General features: G+C 31.8%; 2 protein-coding genes across 2 annotated transcripts; one reads left to right on the top strand and one right to left on the bottom strand.

Moving 5' to 3' along the window:
- Positions 1-474: 474 nt before the first annotated feature.
- LOC122578585 (4-hydroxy-tetrahydrodipicolinate reductase 2, chloroplastic-like) lies at positions 475-5,575 on the bottom strand. The gene is made up of 9 exons (XM_043750569.1): positions 5,459-5,575; positions 4,328-4,561; positions 3,724-3,961; positions 3,504-3,637; positions 3,337-3,411; positions 2,184-2,285; positions 1,543-1,652; positions 1,375-1,462; positions 475-844 (listed from the first exon to the last, which is right to left on the bottom strand). The coding sequence occupies exons 2-9, from the start codon at positions 4,538-4,540 to the stop codon at positions 776-778; spliced, it is 1,029 nt and encodes a 342-aa protein (XP_043606504.1). The 5' UTR covers positions 4,541-4,561; positions 5,459-5,575; the 3' UTR covers positions 475-775.
- Positions 5,576-7,262: 1,687 nt separating this feature from the next.
- Positions 7,263-10,194, top strand: LOC122578905. Its single transcript, XM_043750955.1, has 5 exons — positions 7,263-7,567; positions 8,444-8,562; positions 8,825-8,882; positions 8,992-9,069; positions 9,892-10,194. The coding sequence occupies exons 1-5, from the start codon at positions 7,396-7,398 to the stop codon at positions 10,083-10,085; spliced, it is 621 nt and encodes a 206-aa protein (XP_043606890.1). The 5' UTR covers positions 7,263-7,395; the 3' UTR covers positions 10,086-10,194.
- Positions 10,195-10,909: the final 715 nt, after the last annotated feature.

The raw sequence follows: 10,909 nt of genomic DNA, 5'->3' as shown, positions 1-10,909 counted from the left end.
GATGGGTCTTAAAATTAGTTTCATATAAAAAGAGGTAGTTTAGTTATTTCAAAGGTTAAAAATTTTATACTATAAATAATTTTTTTAAAAATATTTGTAAGTATTTAAATTAATTAATTTAAAAAAAAATAGTTTGAGTAAATAAGTGAAAGTCAAATGTTTTGTAATCTAGTATAAATCTATAAATAGACATAAAAATAACCATAATACCTTACCAAGCATTAGTGACTCATACCTTTGTTTATGTAGATAAAGGTCAAAGTTTAACCTTCTTACACTTTGTCCTTTTCGATTTTAGTGAAAATCTGAAATTAGCATCTTTGTTTTATGTAAGGTTACATCTCAACCTTCCTCATACTTAATTTATAAGTATTTTTCATACAACTATAAAGTACAAATGCCTAACCCCATAAACTTTTGTGCATGATAAAGAAAATGCCTAATTTCTTTGGCTTTCGTGTTTGCCATGATTCATTTCCATCACAACCACTAAATAAGTAATTATCAATTAACTAAATTTTGAATACAATACCGTCTCTTCTTCCTGTATACAACCGAAGAAGATGCATATCCTAATTTGATCACCGGGCTCACATTTTAGGATGAAACTAACAAAAGTTTTGTTAGATTTGTTACAAAATAACCCTCATACACTAACTACTAAAACAGAACGAGATGACCGACTTTTACCCACAACCAAATCTTTTGAAAAGAGCTACCAGAAGATTCTACATAATGAATAAACCTCTAAGCTGATTATTAATACGGCCGTCTATTAACGCATGCTACCCTCACGTAAGACATCAATCATGTCATATATCTTCTTATCAGCTTTTGATTGAATCTGCATATGAAAAATAGCTTCACAAGATCAAATGATTCGGTTATTAACCAGCATTTGGTCGTGGGTATTTAGATTCGTCTCCAAGATGGTATATAATATTGAAGGTAGAGACAGCGAAATATGTATTTCTGACGGGTTGGGAACTATTAAAAAACCACGGAATATTTTCAATTTTTCGTACAGGTTGAAAGGGGTCTTCAGGGTGACCCGAAGTACTCTCTCCCAAAATTTTGATATTATTCAAAACACTTGGTTTATAAATTTTTGCATAAACGAACTAAGAGGTTTTAGGCATCAAAAAAACACTTGCCAAGACTTTCAATGCATTGGATCCCGGCGTTGACATGTTTCCTTTTAAAATATTCTTTTATCGTACCACATTTGATACGTTACACATATATCAAATCCAAACCATATAGGTGAGGAGATCAAAATTGTATCGTACATATAAAAAGGATATTGTTTAAAGTGATTTTTATTTCAAATTGTTTGTTATTTTTTTTTCAGCTAGCAGAGGAAAGAATCCGCACCTTCTTAGCAAGAAAAAGTGCAGCATCAATGGCACCTTCTGCATAAATTGATCTCCCACAAACATTGTGTTGGAACTCAAAAGAAACTCTACATATAAGGAAACGAGATTAGATAATGTCAAGAAGGATTAAAAACCCATCACAGTTCAAAGATAGTCAAAGTCTTACGTTCCGTCAGGAGATGTGAGATGGTACATATGGAACGCGTGTCCATCAAGATACTCTTCAGGAACACCAACCATTTCAACCTGTTGCTTTGGATCTCGTATCAATTGTACCTGATATCAAATAATATAATTGTTAAGACTGAGATATATATAACAGTGTTATCCGAACAAAATTCAGGAAGTGATATTATAAAGGTGTTTCAAAATCTAAAACTAGCTATTTCTTGATACTGTGAGACCATGAACATATACTTAAGATATCTCAAAGTGCTTTCAATATTTAAATCCAGAATTATAATAGTAACAGCTCGTGAAACAACAAATATAAAAAAGAAAACTACTTCTGTAACCAATGTACTTTCAGACTCTGTTTCATTACAATTATCATAAACACATCCTTTATTGGCAAACCAAAGGCTTGCAGCCATTGTTCTTGAGATTGCCTTTAAAAAAATTCACAATGCCTGGCAAAAATGCTCAGCTGGTACAGCTATTATGGTTTTTCCAAGCATGGTAGCTAAATTGATAGAGTGTCAAGTACAAAGGTCACTAAAGCTTACTTAATCAGATAAAAAAAATTACAACTTGCAATATACCAACTCACACCACATACTTGTTAACGTAAGCTTCTTTTTAACACACCTGATCTACATCAAACGAAACTCCCAGTTTCTGAAAACAGGAGATGACGGCTTTTGCTGTTCCAGATGTGTCCAACTTGGTATGCTGATGAGATTCCAGTACCTGTTAGGATTTCAAAAACAAAATATCTGATCACCATAAGAAACACCTAGATGTGGCGAAATGAATTTTCGAGAGTGTCAAGGGACATGCAATCAGCAAACACAAGTTAAGGTCAAAGCTGGTCATTTCTTGGTCAGAGAGGCTTTTGGTTAAGTTGACAGAAAACACTTCTTCTCCTACACTTTCTAGCTCATTCAAAAGAAAAATGAGGTCAACATGACAGTAACTACTGTACTTAACAAAACTTTAACCCTGTGAATAGACTGATCAAAGTTTGGGCTACTTTCAGCCCTTCTAAACTGTTTCCATTTGACTCGTTAAATGATCCAAATTACCCATCGATGAATGTGCTGAAACTCCCACGTTTAGGAACAACCAAGCCAAGTAAGAATATTAAACATAAAAGATGCAAAACAAATCTATGTGGTAGAAATTTGAAATAAAAGACATCAATAATTACGCAATTAGCTCACTACATAGAAAGCGAATTTTCCACAGCTTGGCTTTGAGAGAAGCTGGGTAGCTACAGCTTGCCCTTATGCTATATGAGATAGACACTTTTGCCAATCATTGAAAGGGTCTCATTTTGACACTAATGCGGTACCTACAATCTACAGGATCTCTCAGTCTATGTAATACTCTGGTTGCTACAAAATTATAATTCACTAGCATTTTTTGCTTTTTACATGCATACACCAGGTAACACTATTGACCACATAAATTAACATGTACAACCTAGACACTTTGTAGAGAAAATAAAATAAAAATATTAAGGAAAACTGTCAATGGGTGAATGAAAACATTGTAAAAAATGGACAAGGAATCACAATCTCGCTCTCCTGTGATAGGATTTTTCTTTTAAAGAGTGCTAGCATGTCCTTGCCAGTGAATTATATAATTATATGATGAGATGCTGGATTATTTAATCTAGCTATATCGTCATTACAATAGCTAACGCTAAAAGAATCAATGGGAGAAAATGCACCCAAACCATTAGAGATGCGACTATGTGCAAGTTCTAAGAACAGCTATATCAAAAAACGACAAGTACCTCTAGCTTATACCCGGTAAATGCTCCAGGAAATTGCTTGGACATAATTTCCATGGCTGCAAGGAATGCCACAACCTGAACAAAACAGAACAACCAGCAGACTTAAACACTCCAGTAATATTAGCAACAAAAACTAAAAATATAAGTAAACATTAAACAATGTTCACCTGTTTGCCCATTTGAGGAGAGATGAGAGCATAAAGGTTTGAATCTTGAACAGTTTTGTACAATAGATCCCTATCTCCACCAGTGGTTCCCATCACAAAAGGCACTCCAGTTTTGCAATATAATTCAGCATTTTCTGCATAAATAATAAAGTAGTTGTTACTAAAAAACAGATTAATGTAGCTGATATCGCATACCCATGTCAAATAATTGCAGGTTTACCATTCACGGCATTAGGTACTGTGAAGTCAACAACAATCAGATTTGGGTATTCTTTGAGAACAGATGCTAGAGTGGACTCTCTATCAGAAGGCCCGTGTACTTGAATATCTTTCCCTCCCACTTGAACTGTTTTTCCAGCATCTCGTTCTATTCCAAATGATGTCGGAACAATATGAAGTCCTGCAGATATTCCAGCTTCAATAATCGCCTGACCCATTTTCCCCATACAACTATTGACCTAAACAAATTATAAGCCGAAATAAATTAGCTTGAAAAATTATTGTAGTACTAATTGGTGGAGATGGCAAAATGAGTTGATCAGTAATGGATTCCCGTTGACACATGCTGTTTCGGCTTAATTCAAAAGAGGTCGGGCTGGGTTGATCCACAAAAGATATAATGCCCTTTACAGTGATTTCTATGTAGTTAATATGCCAAAAAAGGATTAAGAAACTATCTAAGAGGCTCTAAGCTTTAGAAATATACTTTCTTGTGCCCTCCAACCCATTTGACCCGTTAGTGGAAAATCATCACCCAAATCAACCCATTACCACCTCTGCAACTAGCAATAAACTAATGCAGCATCAGTAAGAAAGTAAAATACCATGATCGGAATAGCAACATCATTCACACGAGCCAAGTGCTTTTCATCAAAGCTCTGAACCGGCGTGTTTAGTGTCGCTGATATTGAGAATAGGCACCTCTGGTTTCGTCTACTAAAAGTAACAAAGTTTGATGAACTTCTACTTGTTGAAAACGAGACAAGTTTCTGTTGTCGTCCAACTAGATTCAGCGGCACTTCAAGAATGAAAGCCATTTCTTTTATCTTTCAAAAACTCTATTCACAAAAAGTTAATTCCATCAATACTGGGAAAATAAATTTTCAAAACTTAAATAACATAAAGCATTGTGCATTTCACTGCTACCCTAACTTCAATATTATTCCTTTAAATGTCCATCAAGTATTCTTATCTTTTTTCATTATAAACAAAAAAAAATAAAAGAAAAAAGGAAATGCTTTGCTAAGTAAAGCATCGTATGAAAAATAAACCCAATATTAAAATTTTTATGTGGATTCAGACCTAACAAACAAAACGTAATTAAAAATAATAAGAAATTAATGAAATGAAGCTTGAATATACCTCCTGTTAAGATATATGTGAAAAGACAAATACGGAACTAACAAGAAAAAAAAAAAAAAAACAAGTCCGCCGCCGGGATAACTGAATGTATCCCAGGCCTCAACAGCGGCAGTATACAGGTTTTCCGTTTTATGGTTTACGGTTTTGAAGACCAAATAGCTACTGCGATTACACATACATATGCAGCTATTAACAGACAGAAAACACATATAGTCAATCACTAGCAAAAGCTCCTTTAGTAACACCAACAACCGCTAAAAAAAGCCAAATGTACAGATAAATGACAACAATTATATATATATACAACCACATGGCATTCAAAAGGATGAAAATTTCTATAAAACTACTACTGAATCCATAGAGTTAAAAGAATGGGATTTAAAATTCAAAAATCATCTAAAATAATAATCAAACAACAATGAATAAAGCTTTACATTTTTGAACATATAGTAGTACTTCACACATTGTTGGCAAAGCAGATAGCATTTGTAATTTACATTACAAAATCAAGTAATCGAAAATGCAATTTTATAAGAAACATTTGTTGAGAACAACAGAAGCACTTTGATGGGATAGAAAAGAAGAGAAAATACCTGATTTGAAGCTATTTAGAGTAAATGATATATGTGAGTAGTAGCAAATTCTGCTATACAAAAGGAGCGGCTTTTTTCTTTTGTTTTGTTTAGGGTTTATCTATACCGATATAGTAGTGATATACTGTACTGTACACACAAGAGAGTCTTAAAACGATGATTTTAAATTTAAGTAAATTTGAGAAGTTTATAAATAATTTTTTTTAAACCAATTTTTATTCATTTTCCTTCGTTTTAATTTTTCTAAATCATTGATTCTCGACATCGACTCTATATACGTTTGAGTCAAGTTTTTAAATAACTTTTACGGAATTAGATTTTAATATCATTCTTTCGATTTGAATTTCGTTGTCCGTTTTTGAGTATGAGTGAAGGAAAATTTTTAAAAAATCAAAAATATTCTTTTAAATTTCAATTGCTTTGATAGATTTCATTTTTTTAAAAAATATTATATAAATTAAACGTGACTTAAAATTAGAGTTTATGAAATCAATGCTCAAACCTAATATTAATGATGATATTTGTAGTTTTACCGAGTTCTTTATCATCTTATTGGTATTTCAATTGTTTCTTTTAAATTTATTATATTAAAAATAATAATAACAATAATTTTATGCTAGTATTACTTGTATATGATTTTAACTCATTAATATATCGTGGATCTTATATTTTGAAAAGACGGATTTTGATTTATATAACAGTTTTTTTTAATATCATAGCAAATTCCGTTAACGATTTTTAATGTCTGTTAACTTGTAGGTTTGGTGATTGTGCATATTTGCAAACCATGGTAAGTCTCACGTAATTACTTCGCACAGGTATACCAAATACAACTTCGAACAAACTAAGTATCATTTTGTGATTTACCCTTACTTTATTATATATATATATATATATATAAAAGTGATTTCATTTCAAATAAAACAAGTATTAAAATTTACGAGTAATGAATAAAACAATTTTTTTTCTTAATTAACAATCATTGTGAATCATGAATTGATTATTGTAAAGTAAATATTAAAATAAACAAATACGATAAAATCTTAAGCAATGGATCATAATAAAACTGATACACGGAAATCTATAAAGCACAAGTATACACACCGATGTACGAAGATTTTCATGATTCACAACGATAAAAATAAATTGTTGTTATTGATTTACTTTAATATTTGTTTTACTTGAACCATAATCCATATTTGTAATATAAAATTCAACAAATGTAATTTGGAATGAACATATTTTGCTCATCGAAATACTTAAAGTCTTCTATCAAAACTTTAACCCCATTCGTATTATTGTAGTATTCTTATAAAAACCTTTGACAATGTATCGATACTTCAGGGCTATCTTTAGCTCGAGAGTTTCATTTTATTTATCTGTAATACTGGTACCGGTGGATACCAATATAAAAAACATAAAAGATGGATATCACTCTTGAGACTAGTTGTCGATACCAGATAATGATCACCAAATGGTTTAGTGGCAATGAGTCTTGTTCTTCACAAGAAGTCTCTAGTTCGAGTCGTACGAACAATACTTGTTAGGTTAGAACATTCGCGAGTAATCGAGGACTTAAAAAAAAAAAAAATTAGAAATCCTTTAAAGTAAAAAACAACTTTAAAGTTGGAAGATTTTGATTTTTTTATTAAAATTAAAGATCAATATTTAATAATATTTTTTTAATTTCGACTTTTTGGTCAAAATTTAACTTTAGCTATAGAATTGTTTTCGACTAATCTTCAAAAAGATAAAAAAAAATTGCCCATACCGTATCGCGACGAGACCCGTACCCGGTTCCAATTTGCTCATCCCTGTTCTAGAGGGTGCTAAACATTTTCCCCACACTCTAAGTCTCTACTACAAACAACCTCTCAAAGTCTCTCTCACTGACAACAATTTTAATTTATAACCAGGTGGGTTTCAGTTTAATCGATATGGCGTTGGCAAATTATCACTACTACTTTCCATTATCATCATCAAAATGCTCCAATTTAACTCCATCATTCTCAATTTCTTCACAATTTTCATCGTTTTCTTCTTCTTCAATCAACCCTCATTCTCAAAAGCCTTCAGCTCTTCCTAATCTACCCACCATTAATCGCAGAGGTATCATTTACTTTCTTTTTTTCTTATAATTGCAATTATCGGATTTTGGCTTGTTTAAATATTTGTAAATACACCTAAATGTGATTCTTAACTAATTTCAGTGATATGACTATAATATTATAATAACACTAATAAGTATTAAATATTAGAATTCCTTGGAAGTTTTACTAACTTGAGGAAAAACTGACTACTAACAAATAACAACCGTTTATAAAAAAAAAAAAAAAAAACTGTTACGCACTTGCACCCATTTAGGAAATTACTGTAGTTCTGTAATGAAATGAGTTGAAAGAAAATTGTTGGACTAACTTACCTATAAAGACCTGCTACTTTCATTTAGGAAATGTACCGAATTCATGACACGAATTCAAATAAAACAAACAAAATCAACTCCGTTGTCATTTCTGGTGGCAAAAAGTTAATGTACTTCAGTATCTGGTAAGCAATTCATGCTTACTGGTGGCAAAAAGTTATAGGTCGAGATGAGCCGTTAATGTACTTGCATGTATGAGTTGTGGAGTACGATGTTTGCAAGTGCCGTCTAAAGTTTCTTGGTGTTGCTATTGCTTCGTGGGCATCTGAACTAGGCTTCAAACATCGAATCCCCTTATATGTTAACCCTTATCGATGAAGTGAATTTTTTCCTTTCAAATAGGTTTGGATAATTTAAGATCAATTGATATAAATGGGCGTGTAGTCTTAATTTGGTACAAATTGAAAGTTTGTAAGTTTCTTATTTACTATATTCTTTTGGAAGCTTTTTTGAAGTTTTTTATAAACTGATACGGTTGTCAACAAAATGTCCTTGTATGTAACTGCACACTGCTATGTAGAGTAGTTGGATAAATTCGGATTGTTTTATATGAATTAATTCAGCTGCAGTCAAAGCACAAGCTTCTGGGCTTAATGCAGTTGCCGAGGCCTTTACTGAATTTAAGCACCTTCTTCTACCAATTACAGATCGAAATCCTTATCTTTCTGAAGGAACTAGACAGGTTATTTCTTTCTTTTCTTTTTTTGCTTCCAACCATGGACAATAAAAGATGGATGAAAATGAAGGCATGTATGTACACACACGTACAAGCATCTTTATTACTTGATTAGCGTCCGTAACATTGTTAATTAGTTATCTTTACAATTATGAATTATGGACCTTTACCCAGTTTCATTCTGTTTTGGAGGATTTGGGTTGTCTCGTTAAACCTCTGTCTGTAATCTATTTGAATTTAACAAGTCAACTTTCTGGCATCTTAATAGGCTGCAGCAACCACAGCTGCTTTGGCGAAGAAGTACGGTGCTGACATAACTGTTGTAGGTATGTCCCTTTTAGATTCTTATTTAAACCAACTAGTAAAAATAAAGCCATACATGAAAAGCTTTGCGAAGCAGTAAATGAAGTTTGCTGTAACCATTTCTTTTTGTAGTCATTGATGAAAAGCTAAAAGAATCAATTCCAGAACATGACACTCAGCTTTCGAGCATTCGCTGGCATTTGTCTGAAGGTATGCTTGCTTTCTTTGTTAAGTATGTCATCCAAATATGTCTCTTTGATATTTTAGTGGAATATATGAGATAACTTCTACTTGTAAGGTTAGCCTTTATCTACACTGCATAAATTTATGAGATACTTCTTGTAATAGGTCTCAGCATTTGTGTATGCTACTGAAATATAAGATAACCTTTTCATGTCATTGATACCTTTTGTGTAATTGTTTTCAGCCTGTATGTTTACTGCTGCAATATACGAGATATTATGAAAAGCTAGCAACAATAATGATGCAACATATTCTCTTGAACTATTGAATCTCACTTCTTTTGTTTAGGTTATATAGAACTATTGTTTTTTTGTCCATGTATCTTAAGGCTTAAATTCAAAATGAAACCTATTAAATGAAGGAATAAGGAATTCAAATGATGTAAGCTAGTAGTGGCAGAGTGGGCTGGACAATGGGTCAAAAGTTGAAACAGGTAAATTTGAAGTTCAGGTTAAAACAGGTCAGTTTATCTGGTGCATAAACACAAGTGCGTACAACTTTAAGTTTAAGATAATGTGTTGGAAATGGTTGTTAGAATGTTAGCTATAATATGACAGTAATAATCTATATCATCCATCAAATTTCTAAATCAAGTAAGATAAGAGTTGGTATCCTAACAATTTACACTCTTTTTAGCTAAATTTTATACTTGACTCATTAGAAACAAAAATATAACCCCAATGACCCCATATAACATACACAAATATAAGCTAAATCATGGTGGTGTTGTACCACTCCTTTTGTTGATTTGACCAATAACCCTTGAATGTTTCCCCCCTAAATTAATAGGTGGATTCCAGGAATTTAAGCTTTTAGAGAGACTTGGGGAAGGCAGCAAACCTACAGCCATTATAGGAGAGATTGCAGACGATATGAATTTAGATTTGGTTATTATGAGTATGGAAGCCATTCATTCGAAGCACGTGGATGCTAACCTGCTAGCTGAGTTCGTTCCCTGCCCAGTCATTCTTCTACCATTGTAGGACAACTTACTTCTACCCAACAATGTAACTCTTGATTTCTTTTTATTGGTGCTCTGTGTCTTTGAAAATGCAACTCTTTTATAATTACTGAGTTTTTGGATTAGTTCTATTTCTTGATTGTTGTAGAGTGTTTTGTCAGTTAAACCCACAACTAAAAGTATCATTGCAGTTTCATAGAATCTTTTTTCCACCATTGGAAATGTATATTTTAATAATTTAATGGTTTAAAGAACAACTTTTTTGGTGTTCCTTGTAGGCCATTGTTTAATTTAATTTAATTTTAATAAGATAATATTATTTTCTCTTACCCGGTTAGAACTTGCAAATGTGTTTCATCATCATCTTATAACCAGATTTTTGTGTTATAGAGCGCAAATTTGATGATATATGGTCGTTGATTCTTCCCATAATAATTGCAGATAAAATAAGTTTGGTATAAATGTCTAGAAATTATATGTATTTTAATTTTTTTTTTTCAAATCATTGATTTTTTTTTTGTCTATCATTGTATTTTTTCTTTTGTTCTTTATAATAGCTTACTTTTCTAGACATTAGAAAAGTAAGTTATTATAAATAACAAAAAGAAAAATATGAATTAAATTTTTTTTCCCAATAAACAATCATTAAATACGGAAATGTCCCTTTTAAAACATCATAGTTAATTTTTAACGATAATGTCAATCACAGTTTTAGTGTTACTTATTGTATCATTACGATAATCAAAAAATCTATAAACAATCCAAACTTAAGAACAAGACACTTTTTTTTATTTTAAAAAGTAACTTTTATTACTCACAAAGCCGACTCACACAAATGAGTGGCAA

This window comes from Erigeron canadensis, chromosome 8, assembly GCF_010389155.1.
Source record: "Erigeron canadensis isolate Cc75 chromosome 8, C_canadensis_v1, whole genome shotgun sequence".
Taxonomy (NCBI): domain Eukaryota; kingdom Viridiplantae; phylum Streptophyta; class Magnoliopsida; order Asterales; family Asteraceae; genus Erigeron; species Erigeron canadensis.
The sequence above is the reverse complement of the archived record's forward strand: the minus strand, read 5'-3'. Positions and strand labels throughout refer to the sequence as shown.

Coding starts and splice junctions, on each gene's coding strand:
- LOC122578585 (XM_043750569.1), bottom strand. CDS start 4,540: ATGGCTTTCATTCTTGAAGTGCCGCTGAATCTAGTTGGACGACAACAG. Junction 3,638..3,723: donor AGTACCTAATGCCGTGAATG/GTAAACCTGCAA, acceptor TTATTTATGCAG/AAAATGCTGAATTATATTGC. Junction 2,286..3,336: donor TTACCGGGTATAAGCTAGAG/GTACTTGTCGTT, acceptor AAATCCTAACAG/GTACTGGAATCTCATCAGCA.
- LOC122578905 (XM_043750955.1), top strand. CDS start 7,396: ATGGCGTTGGCAAATTATCACTACTACTTTCCATTATCATCATCAAAA. Junction 8,563..8,824: donor TTTCTGAAGGAACTAGACAG/GTTATTTCTTTC, acceptor GCATCTTAATAG/GCTGCAGCAACCACAGCTGC. Junction 9,070..9,891: donor TCGCTGGCATTTGTCTGAAG/GTATGCTTGCTT, acceptor CTAAATTAATAG/GTGGATTCCAGGAATTTAAG.